At 31.9% G+C, this 27982-nt stretch overlaps 1 protein-coding gene across 1 annotated transcript in view; it reads left to right on the forward strand.

The window, feature by feature from the left end:
* The first annotated feature begins 648 nt into the window (after positions 1-648).
* LOC143914068 (dopamine D2-like receptor) overlaps positions 649-27982 on the forward strand; it is a 281762-nt gene continuing 254428 nt past the window's right edge. The window contains exon 1 of the mRNA XM_077434158.1: positions 649-1457. Coding sequence (XP_077290284.1) covers positions 735-1457 — 723 coding nt within the window. The 5' untranslated portion in view covers positions 649-734. The remainder of the gene's footprint in view (positions 1458-27982) is intronic.

Genomic DNA, 27982 nt, shown 5'->3' on the forward strand with positions numbered 1-27982 from the left:
TATCTTGCCAGCAGCAAATTGGAAAATCTTTTCGGTTCCGGGGCGGTATTTGAGCCCAAGACCTCTCTACTGGTAGAGAACCAGGAAGTTTATGCTATTTTTTTTGTTAATTTAGATCGAAATCGAATGAAATATTATAAATATATATATATATATATATATATATATATATATATATATATATATATATATATATATATATATATATATATATATATATATACATAGGGGAGAGTGGTGTACCTATGGACGAATTGCCATAGTGGTGTACCTGTGGACAATGACTTTATATATATATATATATATATATATATATATATATATATATATATAATTATTTATTTTGATATTGATCAATGTTTTTATTTCATAATGAAATAATTAGAATCATAAAAGTTTTAATGAGGAATACATAAAATTTGAAAACGCTTCATTCAGTATATTTGGAGAAAGAAGTGGTCACTCGCTATCTATCACAGTGCGGCATTTTAAGCGGTTATTTTTGCCACATGCAGTACTATTGAACCATATCGCAATTATTATAAAATAAAAAAAAACAGTCATTATAATTTTATGCGTATAAAAATTTATGTAGGTATATGTATAATATTATTAAATATATATATTTAACGTTGTCCACAGACGATGCGAGAAAACGAAACTATGAACGTTCACGTGCGACAACAGGACGAGCAGCAGTTTCACGTGACGTGAGCACGTGTCCAAATTGCGAGATGCTGTCGTACAACAACACCTCGTCTACGACGATGCTCCCACAGGAGACGAATCCCGTGACTCACTCGGCCCATCGACACAAACCAGACATGGTTGACTACCCCCGGGGGACCAGAGTGACGACCAGACCGGAAGTGGTCCACCGCCCCTCCGCAAACTACCACGTGTCCAATTCCACATGGCACGCGGCCGTAGACACGACTACAAAGTCCACGACCCCGACCGTGGACACTTCGGTGGTCGACAACAGGTACTTTCAGTACACAAACTCGTACGACAACGGCTCGTTTTTCGCAGCGTCCAATTCGACGTCGTCGTCTTCGTCCGTCAACGAGTCGAAGAACGGTTTTCTGATGCTCGTCGAGGACTTCAGCGACTACTTTTACAACAACTTCAATACCAATCTGACGTTCGGGGAGAATTCGACGCTCTCCGTCAGGAGTGACATTTTCGAGTTCGCCAACTGCAGCTTGAACGGTTCGCTCGTCAACGGTTCCAATTGTGACGGGCTCGGTGGGGCTAAGACGGCCGTCGAGTACAACTATTGGGCTTTGATACTAGTGCTCTTTCCGTTCCTGACGTTGTTCGGCAACGTGCTGGTCATCCTCAGTGTGTACAGAGAGAGGACTTTGCAGACCGTCACCAATTACTTCATCGTCAGCTTGGCGCTCGCCGATCTGCTGGTCGCTGTTGTCGTCATGCCGTTCGCTGTCTATGTTCTGGTGAGTCTATTTTTATTTTACTTTTCATGCTGTTGTTTTGATTTTTTAGTTTACATACATATGTACATATTATATATATCAGGTTAGTCCATAAGTTCGTGCGCATTTTCAACAAGCACGAGATTCGCGATCACTCATTACTAAACCAAAAAGATTTCGAACCTGTCGAAATTTGTCATCGCTTGACTAATGTATTAGTCAGTCTGTCACCAATTTTCGTAAACATTGGACGCATGTTAGTACCCATAAAAATGAATATCGTTAGTATAAAGTGCTGTTTTATACTTTTTATTTTCGTGTGGCGAATCTGCCAGATCTGCAACGATTAAAATCAATAGTGTACATATATGGTGAAAATACTATCAGTGTAAGGACTTACCAGAAATGGTTTAAAAATTTTAAAGTTGGAAAAAGCAGTATTTATGATGAATCCCGTTCAGGACGTAAGGTTAATTTTGATAACGATTTCTTAAAAATCTTGGGGAGTCAGAGCCACAATTAACAGTGGATCAGATCGCAGAAAGGATGCATTCATCTCATGGAACAGTTTTTCGTCATTTTTCATTTAAACATTTCCTGTGCGTCCCGTATTCTGCGCGCGCACATTAATACGGGAGGAAAAGCCTGTTCCTCTTTTTCCTGTTGTATCCTGCTCGCGCAAATGAAGTGAGTATGTACCGTTTACAATGCACCCTTTTTTTTTGATCTTTCGACTTAAGATCTTTCGATTTTCGATCTTTGCCTTCCAATATTTGCGTTTTCGGGCGTTTCACATTCGGGCTCGTGACGGAGACCGACTACATTCAAGTATTTTTATTTAGTTTTTTTAAAATGTAATTATTAATTTGTATATCTAAAATAAAAGGTAATTTACTATTGTCGTGACTCATGCTTTAATTGATATTTCATTATATTCATATACTACATATATAGGTCTGTTACCGAAAGTTGGTGCGAACATTCAATGTTTACATTTAGCATGCTGTCACACTGCATTCAATAATAAAAAGACGCTCTGTCCCTTTCGCGCGTTTCTGTGTGAGTACGAAAACGCGCCAACTCTCAGTAACAGACCTGTACTGTATGTGTTTTTATTTAATGTTAATGTGTGTCTGACAGGTAAGGTACTTGTGGTGCTTTTTAATTTTTTTAGCCAGAATTTTAGCACCATTAGTTGCGTTAGTGCATCGAGAGGTTCGCAGGTTCACATCCTGGTATATTCTCGATGGAAAAAAGTTTATTGGGAAGTATTTGTGGAGTACTGCTGGCCATTTCTGGATATTTTTGACTCCAAATCGAATTGAAGTTTGCCAATTTATAATATTTCATTTATTATAAATATTTAAAATATTTTATAAATATTTCATTGTTAAAACGCTTCCTCAACAATTTGGCAAAACCATCCTATCCACTATGTCACCACTATTTGAATATGATTTGCAGCACTATTTGAATATAATAATACACCTATGGTATAATTTATGTACCATAGGTGTCGTTCGGCATCATGGGAAATATGATTATTTAAATTGGTATTAACAGCAGGTCTGATTTTCTTTGAATCTTGACCTTAATTAAAGTGGATTTAAAACTGTATATCTGTAATGTTTTCATAATTTGTTCGTATTGCATTTACTACACTACACAGTGTAGTATGCTAATACTATCAAATTAAAATTTTTGCCCAAGTTGGGGTCAAAATCTAATATATAATTTCGAAAGAGACTTTGTTAGTTTGTGAGTATTTTTGGTTAGGAATTGAAGACAAGTCAGTTTCTATGACAATTCGATTGGTTGAATATTATTTTTTTGCGATTCAAATAAATTTAATAAAAAAAAAATATTTACTATTAGATTCGCCATGTTTAAGCTGTTTATATAACAAATACTGGCCGAAGCTGGGTAAAACAACTAGTTTTCAATAGTATTATAACTTGGATGTAATTCTATACATAAGTTTATATGTATATGTATGTATGTATATACATACATACATAGGTATGTAATGTACGAGTATGACTTTTTAGTGTTTTTATTAACTGTTTGTTATGTTTTGTGGCTTTTAAAATCAGCTATGTATATATGTATGGTTCTAGGACATTTACCTCCTGGACACATACCACCCGGACATATACCCCCGGTCAAAACCCCCCTGGTCATTAATCCCCCGTGCAAATAATAAAATTGTACCAAGGATAAAAATATTTTATAAAAATTGATAGTATCTTTAATAAAAAGTCAGTATCAATATCAATACAAATTTATTTAAGATATAATACATACATATATCGGATGCTTTATAAATAATCAAAAATCAATTATAAAAAATCAATCACATAAAAATACAAATTCAGAAGTACAGACAATACTTTTATTAAACTTTACGTTCAATACCACAGAACGCAAACGCCAACTGATGACTGAAAGTATTTTAAATTTAAATTTATTCTATTTACAACAATAAATTGAAATTAAATATTGTATATAAATTAAATATTGAATAAAAATTTAAATTAAATATGCTCTACCACACTTAATTTATTCTTATTTATTACTTTACTTAATAAGAAAAAAATCTTAATCAAATTATTACTATTTTTAAATATTGTTTATCCATGGCGGGGGTTATTTGCACGGGAAGTTTTTTCCATGGGGGGTTTTTTGCACGGGGGGAAAATGACCAGGGGGTTTTTGACCGGGGTATGGGTCCGCGGGGTATATGTCCAGGGGGTACATGTACATATATGTATGTATGTCATTTTTAATAGGAAAAAAGGTAAATTCAATGCATTTCAAGTTCTTTTGAGTATTTATCATATAATTATTTTTACAATTAACTATATATTATATTCATCAAGGTACTTGTCTGTTTAATTTTTGGTTTGAACTTTTCAGAAATATCAGTTTTTTTTTTATATATATTAGACTATTTAATAATGATTTAAAAATCACAATGGCTTTTTCAGCTGTATACAAAAAAAGAATCAGTGTATAATGTAAATATACATATGTAGGTACATATACATATGTATAGTAAATTGTGTAGGACATCCTAACATAAATTGTATGAAAATAAAGGAAAGGGTCGCTGCGTTGGGAAAGTTAGAAATGCGGGCTTGGGGATAGCTGAAATTTTTAGTGCACACAAATTCACCGTTGGCTTAATTTTGAATTAAAACAATAAAATTTGTAATATTCGCTTTGTATTGTGTTGTGTGTAGGGTCAGATCTTAAATGAACGGCCATCGAATTTATAATGAAAGCACGTGTTTATTTTGAATGGGTCTACCGGCAAAATCTCGTAAATGATTAATATTATATTTAGCCGGGTCACGTTACGATCCCACAAATTTACGTCCCAAACTCATCTTTAAGGCTCTAAATACATGCAAATAAATTTATACTATGTACATATATATGTACTTATATTCATAAATCGTATGATATGGGGTTCATTGTTCCATTGTAATACATTGTTGTATAGTCCTGAAACAATATTTCAAATTTCTGCACAATATTAGTTTTAACAATATCTCACACTCGAAGATAAATCGTGCTCGGGGATAATTCTGAATTAAGCCGACGTGTCTGCTTTATACTGTGTATGATGAGCGTGTGTATGAATTTATAAACGATTAAAAAAAAAAATTAAATTTGATTGTAGAGTGCTTAAAGTTGAGACATTGAGAAAATGTAATACGAATGAGATTGTGGTGATATCTTTTTTATTCCTTTTCCACGCTTATTTTATTTTTCATTTGAAAAGGAAAATCTTTCTTAATATTTCCGCGACTGATTCATTTGGCAAAAGTTTTTCGAGGTAAGTGCGAAACTTTTTCAAAACTTTCGGCAATTAAATACCGTTATCGAGATTTTTCTTTTGCGTCGATTTTCATCGTCTTTTTCCCGCAAGTAGATAATTCGATACGACTTGATTTCTTTCCTTCGGCGAAACTTCAAATTCATAAATGTGAAGGTTCGATTTTTCGTACGGAATGTTTCATGTGTTGTTTAATAGTGTGATGTATAATAAAATATTATTTACGGGTATTTGTTAGCGGGTTTTCGGGTATATGATGAAAGTTACGCGTTTTCCGAGTACGAAATGAACAAGGGTACGCACACACGAGGGGCGAGAATACGCCCAAGCTTTATACACTTATTATTGCGAAAATGGTGAGAAGAGACAACAAAAGGCAGGAAGAAGGCAGCTGTCTGAGTACGTTTTTGAAGCATTTACTGTAAATTAAGTCAATCTGTACGGCAAAGTTCTCGCGCGAAGCCTTTCGCTTACACGGTGATCAGAATTGTAACTTTGACTTAGTACGGAATTTATTATCTACTTGAATATGTATGTATGTAGATGCAAGTATATGTACAAGTGTAAGTTTGGTGTGAATTCTGATTATTTCAAATAAAGGTGCTTGAACTCTCGACTTAAGTTCCATTTTATAATTTATGTTCGATAAAGCTGGTTTTGGGTTTACTTTACGGATGAGTGAAAAATGGTTGGGAGGTGTCCAAGAAAATCGATACATAGAAATACAATAGGTATCGATACGTTAACCTTATTCATTGAGAGGTCTCAACTAAACTGGTTATGATTAGTGGCTATTTATTCTACGGATGAGTGGTATACATGAGACTCATATGTATACCAGTCTTTTAGGAAAGTTTTGTCGGCTGTGTCAAAAGAGAAATAGCTAGTGAGGCATCTCAAAAAGGCTTGAAAGGGTCAATTCAAGAAATTTACCGAGAAAAGGCTGAAGATCCCATGGGCTCATATTCCAGAGCCGGTATAGAAAATTACCTTATGTTGAAGAGAGGTCGAGTCGTTAGAAATCCGACCCGAGAAGGATAAGACGAGTTAAGAGAGTGCTAAATGCAACGGTCAAAGTTTTATCGGACATAGTTTAATTGGTTTCACGAGGAAAATCACTTCGAGAGAAGCGTGAAGTTTATATGCGCATTTAAAATTCATACAATCATTATCAAACATTTTGTCTCTATAGCTAATAAACTATGGATAACTAAATTTTCAATTCAAAAATATGTAGCTACACATAACTTTGAGCTGCTTATTTTTTGTCGTCGTTTTTCACACGACAAAGAGTGTTAATGTTTCAAATTAAAATGTATCTAAACGAGTGTGTTTTGACCCTTTAGGTTATATTTGGTCGATGAATTCGAGGGGTGTATTTTACCTCGTGGAAGAAAGCTTTAATACATATCTCATGAGGCTGCGCGTGCAGACCAGCAAGTGTGTGTGTGTGTGTGTGTGTGTGTGTCGTTTGTTCCGGTCGTATTAATAATTACGTTTAAACGAGTTTCACTCGATTGTTCTCGAATTTTCCTCGACGCACGCTCGCGTTAGAACATTTCGGCAAAGTTTCAATGGTTCCGGTGTAAATCGGTGCTAATAAGTCGGTGTAGCAATATGTAGCGTTTTGTTATGTTTGATATTCCGATAATCTTTAATTTTTGGAATGATGTACACAATAGTGAAATATTATAGCTGGAACTTCGTGTTTTTATATGATGGCTGTGCGTGGGTAGGCATTGTGTGCGTAATCGGTTGATAAATTGTAGTGATTGTGATTGTACTATTTGGCTTATCGATGTTGGATTGGTATTGGTTATACATATATGTATATATTTTTCTAATATGAATTGATTGTTGTTCGAATGAGTGTTTGATTATTCTCTTGATAGGTTATAAATTTATACATATATAGGTATGTTCTTGTGAATGTTTATTGTCAACGTGGAATGGAAAACATCATTTGAATCGACCAAAATTTATTATGATGAATAAGTGGAATAAAAATATAGGTTCAAATGCATGTATATATGTACATATACATATGAATCTCAATTATGATTTTTTTTATTGTGGATAAAATTTTTCCAAAAGCAAATAAAGCTAAAGCAGCATGCTTTCGCTGAAATTTGGATAATTTTTGGGTCGAAAAGGTTAATTGTAAATAATCGTCTAATTCAAATGAAAATCACACACGTAGAAAGATAAATAATGCTTGCTAGCTATAGGAGATGGAAATTAATCGTACTTTTCAATATAAAATATATTTTCTAAATTTTCATTGCTATCAAAATTAGCATATAACTATCACCACATTAGTTTACATTAGCACACATTAGCTTAGTTTGACTGTCAAAACAAACCGTTAGTTAACTAGTTTTATAATTTTCGGATAATTCTGTAAAATTAATATGCATAGTTATTTCAATGCGTAGTTTAAATAAGAGTGTTAATTATAAATAGTTGATAAATATCATATATTATTATATATGATATAATAATATATGTCACGCAAATATGTATGCGTGCACGTATTATATGTACGTATGTATATATGTATATATATATATATATATATATATATATATATATATATATATATATACATATATATATATATATATATATATATATATATATATATATATATATATATCTATATATACATATGTTGCCGCGTATATCTGACATGTTCTATTGTTATACTGACATGTTCCTTATAAAAACGAGCATGACCATAGGGCACAGAGCTACATACACCTGAAAACGTTTTCAATTTATTTATTTTTTATTATTTTCGCTTGATTAAAATGATTTAAAAAAAAAATATATATATATATATATCTTTATTTAAGCACTAGGATTTTCAATGATGTTGGTGTTGATGACAATTTTATATATATATATATATATATATATATATATATATATATATATATATATATATATATATATATATATATATATATATATATATATATATACGTTTTCTATAATACGTATTTATACGCAATATGAAGTCATCATCTCAGATAAATCTAATGTAACTTTTTCGGTACGTTTAAAATTCGGTCCGTTAAGAGCCTTCACAAGCAATGTCTAAAAACTCAAACAAAACTTTATATATTTCATATAGACATTAGACCAATCATGTGAAAAATCGCAAAAGTTTTTCCCTTTTCTTTTCGGGTCCGTTTCAAGGAGTTTCGGTAAGAGAGGAAAAAGTTTCGGCACGTCTTTAACTTTAGGAAATTCACCGAGAAGAGGAAAAAACTGTGTTTACATTTTTTAACATAATGCACACCGTAATTTCTCGTACACGTGTATCTAGTACCCCATTCGATAAAAGTTCACTAAACGATCGATTCCAAAGCACACACAATTGGATATAAACAAGAGTTAGGTCTGCTATTTGTCAATCAGTAATTACGTATACTGGGTATTATGTCGCCGCGTTAACGGGAATCGGGACTTTATGCCTCGTTATCCGGAAAAGCTTGCACGCGAATGATTAACAATTTAATTCTCGTTTAGCGGCTCTTCGGATTGGGGAGGGTCCAGCCGAGCATGAGGGGGAGAGAAAAAGGGTTAAATGGACCTCGCTAAATTATGGGAAACGAATGGGGGGTTTTGAGGACGAATGCGGACGCAACGGTGATTCGACCGTTGCGTCGATGAAAACTCTTTGACCAATCGAGCGTCACATCGGGATGGTCAGGTGGGCTCTGAATTGTAAACTAGAAATTTTCATGTCATGTGCCAGGTGTGTAATCGTGTCGGCAACAACCACCGTGTGCTGTTTAATTTACCCTAAAAATCCTCCAATATATCATGACAATGTGTAGCCCAATAGCCTTGTCGTTCTTGGTTTGGTTTGTGTTTGATTGAAGGATTTTATATGCATATATGCGCACATGTATATAATGGGTATTTTTGTTTTATTGATATATTTTGAAATATTTCGATTATAAATTGGAACATTTTTCCAGCGATAAAACGTATTTGCAAGATTTATTATAAAAATGATTGAAAATCAACACATTGAATTTTTTAAAGATTTTTAAGAAATTTGAAAAGATTAATTTCATTGTTTACATTAAACAGCAGCGTCGACTAGTGGTTAGCATCTATACCTTCGAACATAGTGGTCACGGGTTTGAGTTCCGCTGGTTGCTGCTGGGCAGACGTTGGTTTGTGACGATCGTTTCCTATCAGAGTTTGCCAATTTATCTGATTTTCCCATTTCTTGCAATTTTCAAGTTTTCAGCATCTCGAATTTCACTGATTCGTATAAAAAATGCTCCAAATTTATTCGTAAATGTCTCGCAAATTTTTGAGTTTTTCGGCATCTCAAAATTTGAGGATTTACATTAAAAAAAAATGTTCCGAAATGTACATAAGTTTATCAAAAATGTATTCATAGATGTCTCTATGTTGCTCTGTTAAAATTATTCTAAAAATTGTATATGTTTGTAATTAATCAAGAAGGCAAATTGGGACTTACCTGTTAAGTCTCCCTGGTATATATGTGTACATATGTATTTTACAAATTTTCTTTTGATTTATTTTCTAAAAAGAGAATTGGGGTTGCAAGGAGCTTTGATCATGATTAATTATTTGGAATAAGCAATACCGAATATTGTCGATACAGTTTGCCGAAATAAATAAGAATAATTTGCTTCAATTGATTGATCTCAGGATTAATAATAATAAGAACAATGTAAGACAAAGATTAGATATTGTAAGAATAGATTGTGTTTCAAGATTTTCCTCATTTTGGTCCTTCAATTCAACTCACTAGTCACAATGGTTGTCTCAATATTGTTTTCTCATTTTCGTGATATACAAGTTAACGTATGTATTATATGTATATAAAAATTATTTGAAAATTCACTTTAGAAATTTAAATAGCATTTTCAAGAATACATGTTTTATTGAGAATTTACAATTTTTTAAACATTTGTATTCATAGAACTACATATGTATGTATGTATGTACTTTTGGTACAACTTCCTCACAAATCTTATCTAAAATACTTTGGTTGTTTTTTAATCAGTCTCTAATCAAATTGGTGAAATCCACCGTTGAAATTTCACCAGTCACCGGGTCGGCTTAAAATAGAATATCGGAAGACGGTTGCTGCTTAATTCGAATGTAAAATTTCGTCCGCCCACTCGTATTTTTTCGGGAGGCCATTAGAGGACGTTCCGAGGGCCATTTTCCGTGTTTTTCCTCGACCGCAGTAATGTCTGCGGTGTCGATTCTGTCCCTCCGGGTCGTAAAAACTGCCTGGATCTTAATTCGATCTACGTCAACAGATGCGACCTTCATCATGGTGCACCCGCAACGCCAATTTGGAAAAATCTCGTGGGAAATTCGCCCATAAACGCCATCGAAGATTACCTCCCCCAAAAACAAACCGGAAAGTCGGACGATAAAATGATACATTATATTAGACACGTCTTTGAATACTTTCATTGGTCGCAGGTATAAACAACTCGGGATACGGTTATATGTAATTCCGATGGCCAAAATCTCGAATAGTAAAACCTATTGTTTATTGTATAATCACTTATTTCAGAAAAATAATAATTTGTATCTATATATTAAGACATAAGGTCATGTTTGAGTGGCATAAGAAAATTAATTCAAATACTCAATTGCTCAAATGCATATAGCCAATATATATGAATAGATTAATCATATGATTAAGATTATTAATAGAAGGTGTTTTATTCAGTTTAGTGAAATGTGTGATACATGTATAATATTTTTGTGGAGCGTTCGTGTGCATTTTCACTGCGGTTAGCTAGTTTTGGGATATGCGATTTTCACTGTATATTTGCAACGGATAGAAGGATATTTATGGAATAGTAATATAAAAAAAATATTTGCACAGTTTGTCATTTCGTATGAGGTCGTTACCCCAAAGGTCTCTCGTCAACAAAGTCAATATTCTTTTCACATCGCGATTCAAAAAAAAAAGCAACAACTCAAAGCATGGTGCTGCGTCGCGCAATGTATGATTTTTTTCGTAAGGGATTTACATATTCTCTGGATATAAATTTCTCATATCGGCGAACATAATCTGAAAAACATTGAAATGATATTTGTGTTTATTTTCGTATTAGGGAGTAGGTCGTGCGTTTTTTTTTGTTTTCCTTCATTTTTTTGTGCGGAAAACTCTCACACTCCGCGTCCTCTGTCCTGCGCGACGTAATAAAAATGGTAATATCCCGGGCGGGATATTTTAAAAATATGGGACGAGAGCCTTAAAAGGTTTAGAGTCTCCTCCGTAGGCAACGTACCTACTGGAGATAACCCGCCCACCTATGTAACTCCGAAAACGGGATTCCGAAATCGATACTCGGCCCGAAGGCTTCTCCCGTCCGATGAGATTACTCTCTTTTTTTTTTAGCTCTCTGCGTAATATTGTATTTTGACCGATTTTTCTATCTCAGCTAATTCCATCGCTTTTATTTCAATTTATTCAAATCGAGGCCGCGGAAAATATTGCCAAATTTTATTGTAGCCGCAGGTCATTTGTGCGAGTAACGATGATGCGGGTAAAGCGGATGGTTAACAATGATTCATACACACGAAAAAACAAAATAGGATTAGCGATATATTTCGAAATTTAATAATATGATAATATTAATAATATAAGTATTTGGAGTCAGTCCATAGAATGTATTCGAGACTCACTTACATATATGGACGCTTATATAATAAATGTAATATTATCCAGCACTGCACGTCAACAGCTCGGCACAGCACTACACGGAAAAGACTAGTTTTGTATAGTATGCTGCACAGTATGAACATACTTATACAGCACCGGTCGTTTTCGGTATCATCATAATTGATTTTGATGAGTGCAAGGCAAAATCGGCTTACCTACATATATGTACATCACAGAGCGACAATATGACGAACTTAATATTGATTATCACAATATGAAGTTTCTGAAAATAATCAGTTTTTGAAAATATGAGGTGTTCGGACACGGAATTTGATGTATGTGTAATACATTATATGTAAAAGTCTAAATCCATAGATGTCTCTATGGATTATTTAATGATTTATTAGTTAATTTAAAGTTTTTTAGCATTTCGAAATTCAGTGATTTATGTAATAAAAAATGCTGCAATGTTTGTAATTGTCCAAGAAGGTGTTTTGGAGTTTACCTGTTAGGTTTTCTTGGTATATATCTATATAAAATTAAATAAAATAAAAATATGTCTGTATACACATTACGGAAAATATGAATGTGTCAATATAGAATGTACTGAAGAATATTTATTGTACTGCTGTTTACGTACAATTGCCAGCTTGAGCTGTGCGGATATAAATGAACCTTTATACGCATTAATATTATAAATTTGTAAATAAGTTCATTAAAAGTCTGCACTAAAAATGTTATCCTCACAAGTAGATATCATTTTTCATATACTTTCATACACATTCCTACGTAAATATGTACAATATGTAATTTTTTGATACGAAGTATTTTAAATTAATCATTAAAAAAGTAAATATAAATATGAGAAATTGCAATAGTTTTGTAAGTTTGCGTTTTAATTGTAAAAAAATAATCACAATTCTTAAAACTTGTGGTAATATTACGGATTGGTGGTATAATCACGTTCAAAATACAAAAGCTCAAGTTGAAATTGCGCAAATTAAATTTTATCATGACAATAAATCATTCGATACTTTTCGGTCGCATTTAGCTCGAACGTAAAATTATCTTTCAACGGCAAACAAATGGGTTATCACACACCCTTACATCCTTGCGAATTTTCGGCGAATAAATAGTATAATAAAGATGTCATAATTCGGGATCGAACACGCTCTCGTTCGCCGCGATACAATTGTCATGTGAAGGGGGTGGACCTCGGGTCCTTTAATTCCTCTTTATCCGGACTCTGGCCCATCACATGCGAGAGGGTAGTTTATAGAGGGTGTGCGATAACCACCCTCGAAAGGGTCCGTTCGAACGGAGGTCAGATCGCCACAAAGGATCCATATGAATAAATGAGAAATTCTAGTTAAACAAATGAGAGAAGGTACATACATATATATGGAAGTCCCGTTTCGACCGCGGACAAGGGGAATGGCTTTTCTATGCTAACATGGCCGGCATGTCCTCGTCACCGCACATTGTGCGTTATTTATTGCTCGGTAGTCCACAAATATGAAATCCCACTGTGTTTCGTACTTATATGTATGTATGAGTATTCGTTTTTTTCGAAGGTACGTATGTTAAGGGTGTTCCATAAATAATTGGTATGTGTATGCGTACCTTGCTTACGAATGTCAGTTCCATGACTGTTTTTGTCTTTACAAAATGTATGTATATACATATATATGTATGTTGTATACACTGTATTCAAAGTTGTTATGATATTTTAAAATTGAGTTTTAAATAATGTGTATGTGTATGTGTATTTTATATATTTACATTTTAAGCCACAGTGACATTCTAGAATACTCTAACGCGTTACTGTGACCAGACATATAAGTATAATACAAATACATCTATGTTATAGATAATAAAATTTTGAAATCATATTCAAATACTGGTGAGATAGTGGGTAGGATGGTTTTTGCCAAATTGATGGAGGAATCGCTGCAAAAATGAAATCAGATGAATTGGCAAACTCTGATAGGAAACAATCGACTTGGAGTCACAAATATCCAAGTCTGACCAGCAGCATTAAAGATTATACTCACGGGATTCAACCCGTTGACCTCTCGGTGCTTAGTATCAACGCAACCACTGAGTCATGCTGTTGGCTTTATATTATTTTAATATGTTTCACTTTTATCATAAGTGCCATAGCAGGTCGAACTTTGTACATAAATACTCGCATTCTACAATATACATATGTATGTATGTATATAGGTAAACATATATTAATAACAATCAACAAATTAGCGTCGAATTTTTAGAGAAATGGAGACGGGGAGAGGATGGTGATTTTATTGGATTCGTCACAATTAAGTTTGATATAATGGCAAATTCTAAAAGAAGACGGTCGATTTGGATTTTAATAACCATTGAGATCTTGCCAGCGGCGTGTATGAATCGAATAATTACTCAGTTCTAGCCGGAATTTTACCCTCTACTAATAAACAATGGTTTATTTAGAATTATAATCTATTGGCACAAATTGTTACTTATAGAATTAGTTTATCGCAAATTTATTTATTTGTTTGAATATTGTAATTATTTGAAAAATTGTACCATACATTCAGGTAGTGATTTTGGTACATACCCTAACGATTGCACAGTAAAATTGAAATTTATATATGTAGCTTCAATAGTTTAATTGTACAGTATGGTTCACTGGTTAGGACACTGTTTACCTGAAAAGAAATCGAGGGATCAAATCCCAACCGGCATCGGGTAAATATTCTGGTCGACCGTATCCTGATAGATTTTTTCATTTTATCTCGGTTATTGTTGTGGTAGATTCAATAAAATTGGTATCATCCTCCCCTCTCTGTTTCTCCCAAATTCATCGCAAATTTGAATTTGTTGATTCTTAAATATATACCTACATTGTGGAATGTATTTGGTATTAATGTAAAATTTGGCCGTAGGTGTCGCTTAGGAGCAACCTGTCATGGCATCTATGGTAAGAATGAAATATATTCTTGAAATATACGTATGTGTCAACATTTTTGTTTGGGTTTTAACTTGAATTGAAGGGTTTTTGTAGTTTTATTGGTTCTATTCCATGGTTTATTGAAGCAATGTTTTCAGTCAGAGATGTTAGCCAATCCAGTCAATCCATTGTTCTAAAATTTTTCAAAGGGAATTGAGGATATATCTTTATTAATATAAATGAAAGATAAATTGATTTAAGGCACAGAATTTATACATTTTATTTTATTTTTATTTTTACATATGTAGATATATACCAGGAAGGCTTGACAGGAAAACCCCAATGCGCCTTCCTGGACAATTAATTACAAACAATGCAGCATTTTATTACTACATCTTCTTCTTCTTCTAATGCCGAATCCGTATTCAGACGTAGGCGACTACCATGGGCAGACATCGTTTATGGCCCGAGCGAATTCTTCCCTATCATGGGCAAGCCGAAATAGCTTTTCGAGACCGAGTCCCATCCATGACCTGATGTTCCGGAGCCAAGAGAGCTTCTTTCTCCCAAGCCACCGTTTTCCTTCTATTTTCCCTTCTATGATTGTTTGTAGAAGGCGATATTTGGGGCTGCGAATAATGTGGCCAAAGTATTCCATCTTACGGCGCTTCACCGTGTCAAGAACCTCTCTCTTTTTATGAAGAAGCTGGAGGACTGTTTCGTTTCTTACATGCTCCTTCCACGAGATCTTTAGCATCCTCCGGTAACACCACATTTCAAAGGACTCTATCCTGTTCATGGATGCCTAAGTAAATTCGCCTAAGTAAAATTCGTAAATTAAGTAAATTACTACATAAATCACTGTATTTCCAGACGCTGAAGAACACGAAATAACAATTAATTACAGAATTAATCCATTGAGACATCTATGGATTTAGATTTTGTACATAAGTTTTACAAATTATACACATAATAAATACAGAAGATTTGTGAAAACTGGAAAGATGACTTTCTGCCAATTTTGAGGAACCGTTTCAACAATGATCAGATAAAATTGGCAAACTCTGATAATAAACGAACCAGAAATCTAACCAGCAGTATGGCGGATCTAATATTTAGTAATATTTATTTATTTATTTATTTTAAACAGACCATTGTGGCATAACAGGAATTCCTAAAGCGCCACAATGGTCAAAAAATATAACACAAAAAAGAAAAAAAAACAAAATAACAATTAAACATAAACATAAATACATCCATACATACATAAAAAATAGCATTTATAATAACAGATAAAGTAAAAATATCAAATAAAATATAGCATAAGGAATGCCTTGCACCTACAGCCAGTTTCAATAAATATGTAAGAAACAACTACAAATACAAAACATCCCTGTAAGGCCCAAATGGAAGAGAGTTAATCAAAATTTCACTCATAAATCACAATCAATCATGAAAACAATGATATATATATATATATATATATATATATATATATATATATATATATATATATATATATATATATATATATATATATATATATATATATATATATAATAAAATTACTGTGATAAATAGAAATAAAACAGTCAAAAGCCTGGTCTACTCATACATACATATTAATTTGTATTACATATTATACATACTTTATTTTTTTGTAGGAAAAGAAAGTCTTACATTAATTAAATTCTTGATTTTTTTATAATATTACCTTCAAAAGCACAATTTCCACCACGATTACAATGATGTTGAAAATTCTCACTATTTATCGAACACCCTTCATAAATATATTCTACCGCTACTCTCGAACGTTTCCGGTCGAACAAACGTATCATTTGAAAAACGTGACCTTTTTCCGTTCTGTACGATTCCACCTTATGAAAATTCATAAACGAAAGCTTACGTTTCACTATCTACAAGTATGTTCATATTATATGTAGAGGACAAGCCAATGTTTGAATTTTCGTCTGAATTATTATAGCAATATTTTTTTATAATGCTACTACGAAAGTTGTCGAGTAAGCGAATTTACTTAGGATGGCAGTACTATTTGTGCAGCGTGTGTTTGCATAAATATATACAATATGATGTGAATATACGAGATGGATGATTTGAATATTGATTGGTTGTCGACGTGTCCTGAACTAATTGCCCGTTCGGGTGTGGCGAGACCAAAGGTGGTCGTGTTTTCACATTTTCTTGTGTTTACAGCTCGCTTTCCGACGGGTAAATTATCATCGGTATATACAATTTTACCTGTCCAACGGTAAATACTAAGATATCCTCGATGCGAGCTACGCAAATTGGATTATTGCGTGCATCGTTACACATTTCGTCAATAATGCCTCGGTAAAATATGAAATATAAATAGTGTGTATGTACGTATGTATACCCATGAAACGTTTTTCGATCAGAAAAAAATATACGATTATATCACGTACATACGTATATGTACACGGGATCCGAATCAATAATCACAATGAAATTACATATTTTTTCATGTGAAGGATAAGGATCTAAATGATGGTTGTTTATTGTTTTGGTTATGTATGATCATGTCGTATTTTTTTTTAATACTTCGAATAAATTTTATGATTTTCTGTGTTCGGTTTCATAGTTTGAACATGGTTCGCGGTCCTTTGCTGTATTTTTTCCCATTCATTGAACGTTCTGGAACACGGTCAGTGAACAATGAAAATAGAAACTGAATGGGTTTCTAAAACCGAGGGGTGACATTCGCTACGTTTCAGCTATTATTAGCAAAAAAGTTTTGCAATAAATGTTTGTTGTGCGGAAAAATGTAAAAAAATATATATTTTATAAAATTTCTCGTCTTTCGATTTATTGGTAGACGTTCTTTCATAATGTAATTTTTGGTAGGTAAGAGTGACTTTTTTTCATTAATGTAATATAAAAATATATGCGGGAAGAAATCACCTCTCAAAGGAATTGACTGTCGCTCGGATTCGATTTCATTCAAAATAATTTTAAATATCACCTTTAATATTTTGTAATGAAATCGAAATTTTTATATAAATTATTTTTTAATATTCAATGAAAAAAGATAATTTGAAATACATATATACATATGTATGTCCGTATGTACATAATATCTAAATTTAATTTTCTTTTTGAATTATTTTGCATTTTGTTTTGAAAATAATACATTTATGTAAATACAAAGTTTGATGTTTTTGCTGTTATAATGAATTTGCATCCCATATAATTCGTGTCGTATTCTTGAAATTATTTGTTTTGTTTGATATACGAGATGAATTATTAATTAATTTCTTATTAAACATACCTGTTTCAAAATTAATTAAAATATCGAAAGCATAATTGATGGTGAGTGAGATACAAATAATATGCATTAAAAAAACAGTCATCTGTATTGGAATTTTTTTTTGTTATTTAATAAAATAAAAGTGTTGATTGTTAGAAAAATATTTGAATATATTCTTCGAAAACGCACTTAAGATATTCGAGTGCCGGAATATCGACGGCCGAGTTTCCGGATTAAATTACATCTTTCAGACTTTAAACGCTTCGTTGAAGTCGCCAATTGGCTTTCTACAAAAGCAATTTCATGTAATTTCAATAAAAAAAATAAAAGGGGAAAAAAATTAACGACTATGTAAAATATTTGCTATGCTATTTTTAAGGAAATTTATTCTTTTATTGACCGAAATTTGCTGCCAATCAGAAAGTGTCACACGATAAACGAAAATGCAATTTCGTGTGGTGAAAATTGAAGCGTATGTTCCAAAGGACTATAAGTGGGCCGAAAAGGAAAGTTCTTTTGAGAATTTTAGTATGAAAAAAAAACATGAAGTGAAAGCTAGTGGACGTCGTTGATTAGAGGGGACGGAATATGAAAAAAATAACAAGGAAAAGGGACGCCGATCGGCGGCAAGGGCACGCGTATACGTGTGTGGCACCATAATAAAGGGATAAAGATTTCAAAGGACGGATGCAGAGGGATGGGGGTGAAGTCCAATCAGGACGAGGTCGCATTTTTTACGGGCCTTTTTGGCGCCGCTTATTAGTTCCCGCGCGCCGGTCACTTCGTCGCGAAATATGAAGCAATAAATGTGTTTTCGATGAAAAAGGAAGTCATTTTCGACCTCACCCACACGGGGGTGTCGGCCATTTTGCCATCGGCATCCCGATATTTATGGATGTCACGTAGCTTAGCGTCTGCGTCGTTTCGCTGAAGCGCCGCGCGCAAAGGGTTGTCGTCGTCGCGGACGAATCACGCCTGGAAAAAAATCGACGGAGGAAATTCTTCATATTTTCGATCGGCGGGAAAAATAAATAAACGGTAGAGAATTCCGATGAAGGAATTCCGCAATTAATCGGTCTCCTATTACAGAGATGATGCTTGATACTTTATTACGTTTCGCGGGTTTCACGCTTGAACGAAATTCAAATTTTAAAATATACATTTAATTATTGCTTGGTGGTGAAATTGATACAAAAATACAGTCTTATATATACATACGTATATTGTAATTTGGAGTAAATTTTAAAATTTTGAGATACAAGATGAAAGAAATGTCATACATACATACGTATTATACATATGTATGTACATACATAAGATGGATGTCCGTTGTGTTAGTCTAAAGTTTTATATTTAGAATCTTCATATTTTGTAATCTACACATCTTATCGTCTTCTTATTTAGACCATAGATGATTTTTGGAATGCTTTGAAACCTGGATTTTTCTGAAACACTATTAATTTTTTTTCAATCATCAGCCGCCCGAGCAATCGTTTCGGTTATATTCAATTCCAGGGAACTGAAATCTTGCTCTTTTTTACTTAAAGATTATAAAAATGTAATTAGGTATTCTAAAGAGTGACTTACAATATTTTAACGATTTATTTTTTGATAAGTGACGATTTCATTTTTGATAAGGGAAGATCAACAACAGTTTTTTAAAAAATAATCGGTTTTTACAAACGAGTATTTTTTTGGGGAATGGAATGCAATTTAATAATAGTTGGCAAAATAAAGTGTTTCTGCTATTTCCTCATATTTTATCTTACTGAGAATACCTTTGCAAGCATCTGCCTCGTCTTGAATCAGTCTTAGAATTTCCTTTATTAGAATAAATATATAATATGTACGGTATAAAGTTAATTTAATACAAACGCATATACTTTTAAGTCAATCTTTTAGAAATTTTGATGAATATGTAACTAATTTATTATTAAATTAATAGAAATTTACTTTAGCTTTGAAGTATTAATTAACTATGTCTGTGGGTGACTCTAAATTCAACTAACGGCACGCAGATCACTCGTAAATTTGTCCTAATATCAGAAAATTTTATTTGGAAAAACATGTTTATTGAATCTATTCGACATATTTTATTTAGAATATTGTATTTGGTTTATTATCTTCCTTTACTTATCATCGTCTATCGTATGGTCAATTAGTAGAAAAACCTTGCACACAAAAACTCTTACCAATTAAGGAAGACGTTCACTTTTCTAATAATTTGAGTTTTCCACATGACGTGGTTCTTCCGAGCTGCATTAAAGTCACTTGAGCAGAAGTTACACATCTCGGAAAAGTGAGCTAGATGCTCTCCTCTCACGGAAATACGATCTGGAACTCGTTTATTGCAAACTTCTTTATGACCGTGCGTTTTCAACTGGCCGAAAAAAATTGTGTAATATATACTTTGTACATATATTTATCTTTGAATGATAAATAGACATGAAATAATAAGTAGTTTATCGCGGAAATTTGAAGACGTGTCCCAAGTGTGTAATTTTGCTCACCGAAGACAGACGTTCGCGATGATTCTGTAATGAGTTTCTTGCATCGTTCAGACCGCACCTCGAAGCCGTTCTCAAACTAATGAATCGCCATTGTTTGTGCTCGTTGTGTCGTCGCGGTTCTGAAGTATTTCAGTAAACGACAAATCGCATTTTCAGAAGAGACCCTGAGTGTACTCGAGCTTCGCGAATAATCACGTACACGTGTAACCGCGAGGACACTCGATAAATCGTCATATCTGGCTCTCAACCTCTTTTGGTCCATGACCCATTTGCGAGCTCCATTTTATCACACGACTGGCACTCTCAGTGGTGGATTTATTCAATACGTTGGTTATTTAATAAAGTGACTTTCGCTTATTATATGTATAATTAAACGCACTAGTTACTAAAATGTTCATCGTTTCGTTTGAATTTGTGTTTTACCGGAAGTGATACCTTGCTTTATATTATATATATATATATATATATATCCTTTTATTTATGAATTTTTGCATTCAATTAACTCCAAATCGCTCAACGGATTGGGATGAAACCTTTTACATATAATATTTGTAATGAATTTCATATATAAATAATTTTAATTTTTTTTTGCTTTCAAGATCTAAAATTAGCGTATAAAATTGATATACATATATGTATATATGTATATTATATAGTATTTTTTTATGCACATATTTTCTAATATAATTGCATTTTTTAGAAAATATTTCTATGGTTTATATTTCTATGAGTAAAAATTGTTCTATGGTTCATATTTCCTTTATCATTTTTATAGCGTTTTTTCAACCTCATTTTTATAATTATGGCTTTAAATGTTTTACACAAAGGTGGATAATTCAAAAAGATAACATGAACACATTGTTCTCTAACAAAAGATTTCAGATAAGGGTGATGATTTATATTCATACGATTAAAGCTAAGAAATTAATTTCAACAAATTATTGTCAGAAAATATATTAAAAAATCAATATTATTAAGGAAAAACTGAAAACGATTGCGTTTGAAAAAAATTAAGGTTAAGTTTTCAGCTGATTTAAATTGTATGATTAGCTGTTGTATGATGGTGGTTAATGTTATATTATATATTATGTATATATTATTTAACATATGTATGTAGCTACACGATATACATATATGTATGTACGGTTTGATTGAAATTGTCTGCGGCGTAGACCCCACGCTCTTGCTGTATTCATTACAATTTCGCTTATGTGAGTCACTTTTCATTATTATCTTACGTGAATGACATTCAACCAAATTGGATGTAAATCATAAAACATATAACGAAGCGCGTGAATCGCGATATCGGATCGCGACGTTTAGATACGGATTGTGTGTGAGTTATTATTAGTATATATGTATGTGTGTATTAAATTGTGCCGAAAAAGTAATCAGATGTAAATCGATGTAATTACTTCGTAATTTAAAAATTCTATTTAATTTATTCGCAAAAGTAATGTCAATTTATATTTTGTACAATATGTATGTATATACATACATACATACATATGTGAAGTAAATATAGTATTTAGTTCATATGTGAAAATGTATGAATAAACAAGAAAATTCAGTTGGAAAAAAATATCTGGAAAAATAAAGACGCTGTTGAAGAATCAAATTTGTGATATTCGTGAAATTAATATGCTTTACATATGTGAAATGAAAAAAAATTATATGATAGAAATGTTTACATAATCGCATAATCATATGTCACATATGTACATACATATGTTTGTACATTGAATAAATTAAAAATTATTATACATATACATATATAACTGTAAGCTCTTTTTTACAATGATAGAATCAGAGAGATATTTTTTTTTATATTTAATTGTATGATCTGATGTACCTACATACATATATGTATATGAGTACATATATGTGCTGAACAAAGTATTTTCTGTTCAATTTTATATCATATATACATTTATTTACTTGAATTAGTTTTTTTTTATGAATATTTATGGAATCCTTGTCGTTATGTTATTACATACTCGTGTAACTACAGAGTTGGATTTTGTTAGGTTAGATTAGAAAATTTTCGATAAATTTAAAGTTGGCAAATACGTATAAATGGGACAAAATATAATAAAATATTTGACATGAAAGGTTTCATAAAATTTTATAACATTAATTTCCGAGAATTTAGTATATTTTGACGTTAGACCTTTTAGAAACAAATCACAAATATAATTCATCCGAAAAATGTTTTATTACATACAGTATTTTTTTTTTCTATACCGATCCGAAATATAATACATATTTCTGTATTAAAATCGGACGTCTAGAAAAACATAAAAGATATAAAAAAAGATCGATAGTTTTTTGAATATCGACGTCGCATACAACGCCGATAGTCTTCCAAACAAAGGAATTCCTTCAGAGATCGGACACGGTTCGAACACATAAAAAATATGATGGCAACATAAAACGGAAAAAGTTTGACGAACCGAAAACTTCGAGTGCACCCATAAAGTCGACAACTACCCTGTAAAAAAAATCTCCGCAAAAAAGTATACGCGTTAAAGCCGATTTCATATTCGCGTTATATGCCTATTAACTTTTTATATACATATACAACCTGCCTTCGATAGAGTATCAATCAAACTAGGAAACGTAAATATTACAAACACTTCCGGCCATCACTAGTAATGGCCGTAGATATAAATCCATCTAAAGCATCGTAGGTTATGCTTTTTTTTTTAAGCTAGGGGTCGTTCATAAAACACGTCTTGTCAAGACTACTGGGCAAAAAATAAACAACTCTTCGGATGGAAACGATACATCATCGACGATAAATCGCCCCCGTCTGGACGACTTGTGTTCAGCTCCGACTATAGATTCAGCTGCAACAAGTGGCCATGGACCAAATAAACCCCGTGAGGGTGAAACCATCCCCTTTAGATGCATTACGGACATCTGGAAAGGAAATTCGCGGAAAATTCCAGAGCGTCAGTTTCCGTTCGGCACTAACTAAAATAGATTAACTCAATGAAGCTCTTCGTAATTTAAAAATATATTAATATTTTATTTTATTTAAATTTATTGAAAAATCAACAGACAACAAGATGTAGACATGCATGAAAACAAAAATTAAATATATAATATATATATATATATATATATATATATTTAAATATATATATATATATATATATATATATATATATATATATATATATATATATATATATATATATATATATATATATATATATATATATATATATATATATATATATATATATATATATATATATATATATATATATATATATATATATATATATATATATATATATATATATATATATATATATATATATATATATATATATATATATATATATATATATATATATATATATATATATATATATATATATATATATATATATATATATATATATATATATATATATATATATATATATATATATATATATATATATATATATATATATATATATATATATATATATATATATATATATATATATATATATATATATATATATATATATATATATATATATATATATATATATATATATATATATATATATATATATATATATATAGTTCCCATTGACTTACTAAAATGTGGCGGCTCCCCCCTAAATAATATCTTAGCTAGGCTTTTCAGCAAATGCATCCAGAACCAAGCTATACCAGAAGGATGGAATAACGCAACTATCATCTTAATACACAAAAAAGGTGATAAAAGCGATATCAAGAACTACCGACCCATTAGTTTACTTTCAGCGGTCTACAAGCTCTTCACGAAGGTTATTACAGAAAGGCTGAAGAATATCCTCGACGAGAACCAACCTATAGAACAGGCAGGATTTAGGGCAAATTTCAGTACAATGGACCACCTCCAAGTAGTTGGCGAACTAATCGAACGCGCCAACGAATATCAACGGCAATTGTGCCTAGGTTTCGTCGATTATGAGAAAGCCTTCGATACAGTGAGCCACAATGCAGTACTTAACGCTCTACAAACACAGGGAGTACCGGAACCCTATGTGGGGCTGTTAGCTGCAATATATAAGAATGCCACAGCTTCGGTTAAAATTTTATAATTTAGCATAAGAAAAGGAGTAAGACAAGGAGATACAATCTCGCCCAAGTTATTCAATGCGGTGCTTGAGGGAGTTTTCAGGAACTTGGAATGGGACAAAGCCGGAGTAAGCATCAACGGTCGCTTCTTGAGTCACCTTCGGTTCGCAGACGATATAGTTTTAATAGCTCGTGATTCAGCTGACCTACTTAACAGACTAACACAGCTGGACAGGGAAAGTAGAAAAGTAGGATTAAAAATTAACGTAGATAAGACCAAACTAATGTTCAATAGGTATTGCATGCCTGATAGCATCCCATTAGATGATAAACCAGTAGAAGTAGTAAATAATTATTTATATTTAGGTCAAATAATTGACATGTCTGGTAATAAAGATGAAGAGATAAAGAGACGTATGAAATTAGGATGGAGTGCATTTGGACGGATGAATGCTGTTTTTAAATCAAAAATGCCACTCTGCCTGAAGAAAAAGATCTTTGATCAATGCGTTTTGCCAGTGATGACGTATGGATGTGAAACTTGGACACTGAACACCAAGATGCTACATAAAATCCAATGCACTCAAAGAAGTATGGAGCGCTGTATGCTTGGCATAACGAGAAAAGACAGAAAGCGGAACACGTGGGTGAGAAGTATGACAAGAGTAGTGGACATAGTGGATAGAGTGAAGAGATTGAAATGGCAATGGGCGGGTCACGTAGCTAGGAGGATGGACGAAAGGTGGACAAAAGAATTGCTTGAATGGTACCCGAGAGAATGCAAAAGGGTAAAAGGAAGATGGGTGAACGAAATTAGGAAAATGTGCGGGGTGAGATGGATGAGTGTTGCGCAAAACAGAGACGGGTGGAAGCGTGTTGGAGAGGCCTTCATCCAGCAGTGGATGGCGAGTGGCTGTAAATGATGATGATGATATATATATATATATATATATATATATATATATATATATATATATATATATCTTTTTGGATTTATCTTTGTAAAAATCTGTAATTGAACTCGGATGTTGTTATATATATATATATATATATATATATATATATATATATATATATATATATATATATATATATATATATATATATATATATATATATATATATATATATATATATATATATATATATATATATATATATAACAACATCCGAGTTCAATTACAGATTTTTACAAAGATAAACAAATGAAAAAGATAAATACAAAATAAACGAATGAAAAGGAAAACAATAAAAGCTATAACATAACTAAATAGCACTTTGCATAACTAAACTAAAGTGTTAAAATATTGGAAAAAGGTTATAAAATAGAATAGAAGAAGAAATGGATCAATCGGCCAAGATAAGTAATTAAAATATTGGGTAATATTAAGATAAGTAATTAAAATACGTTAAACAATAGTTCGCAGTATGATATTGAAATAACTCGTATCTAAATGAAAATTATTTATGATTGGAAGCATATTGGGTTGTATTAAAAAATCACACCAAATAAAGCTTTTTAGATTATTATTTATTCATATAATATATGATTATTATATACACGCATGGTATGTACATATAATATTATACGTTTTCGTGTGATATATTTTATGTATATAATGATTTCGTAACACGGTTCGTTCACTTAATAATAGGGCGATGTAAAATCGGCGAATTTGCATAATGGCCGTCGATAAATTGATGTCATCTTGCGTATGCAAAATTAAACGAAAATCGGCAAAATAATAAAGCACACCTGTAAGCCGATGTTGTGTATTTAAATGTTTCAGTGTTAAAACTTCCGATAGCTAGTCGAAAGTTGAGTTCTTTCCATTATATGTAAGTATCTATCGTGTTAGCTGTTTGCGCTGTATTTCATCTTAAATTTTCATTGTTTGCATTAATTTAATGATAATGTTTTTGCTGTGTCGTTGAATTCGTAATGTATAATGTATTGGAAGCTCTAGTTTATTGCACGCTTAATATGTTGCCGTCTTTTACAATATTGTTTTGGTTTTCCGTTCAATTTTCCGGCTGCAATTCATTCGCAAATGGTTTGTAAAGCAATTATTCATTGAGTCGTATTGTTTTAAGTATTTTTCTTTGACATGTAAAGGGTTTCAAGTATGAATTATTCAATTTCAGTCTAGACGAACACACAAATATTTATGTGTATATTTAAGATTTTATTTTCTTTGTAAATGTTATTTTGAATGTATTAATTAACAATGAAAGTCTTATATTTAAAACACTTTGATTTTCTTTGAATATGTTATACTACATATTCTACGTATTAATTTATATTACATATTCTACGAATTCTTGAATTATTTAATCAACAATATTTCGCTTGTTAAAATTGAAATTAATAACCTACATATGTATGTATGTATACATCAATAAGAGTATTTCAATGTCTTATTTTTGTTATTTCTTTCTTCATAGATTTATTTAGAACCTATGTAGGCCATAATTTTGTCACTTACGTAGATGAAATATTTTGTTTTAGATTAATTTTATGAATATTAAAAATATAAATTCTTTACTTTTTTTATATTTGAGAATTAAGTACAGCGTATTATTTTATAATCGGAGCAAAATAAGGGTTGCAATTTAAACAAAAAAAATTCCATGAACTGAAATCTGCGAGAGATATTATTATATGTACATATGTATGTTTATGCATATATGTATGTATATTCAAATATTGATTCATCAAATAGAATATATATATAAAATACGAGTTATTTTCTTGAAAATTTTAAATTATGTATGTCAAAACAGCTCAGTTAATCTAATTTTATTATTATAATTAATACACAAAAAATGAATAAAAAATAACAATAACAATAAAAATTAATGACCAATGTGACCTGACAGGTTGCCCCAATGCGTCACACCAGTCTCACAATAAAACGAGAATAGTAAGAAATTAGCAATCTTTCATCTAATTAAAATAGATTCTCATGAATATTTTATTTTATTTACTAAATATGTATTTCAACTCCCGCAAGACTATAAAAATATATCATAAATATTTAATTGCATATATCCCCTGCGCTGCAAACGATTGCAAACCAAGCGCCCCGCCCGCATGCTCATTTCATACTTTTGTCTCGGCTTTTGCCATTTTAAACTTGCTAGAAAGATCCAACTCAATTTTTCTCAATTGCCAATCATCAATGTACATCGAAATGTCATCTGTGCAACCCCATGCATATCTCGTCTTT

The sequence above is a fragment of the Arctopsyche grandis genome, chromosome 7 (assembly GCF_051622035.1).
Source record: "Arctopsyche grandis isolate Sample6627 chromosome 7, ASM5162203v2, whole genome shotgun sequence".
Taxonomy (NCBI): domain Eukaryota; kingdom Metazoa; phylum Arthropoda; class Insecta; order Trichoptera; family Hydropsychidae; genus Arctopsyche; species Arctopsyche grandis.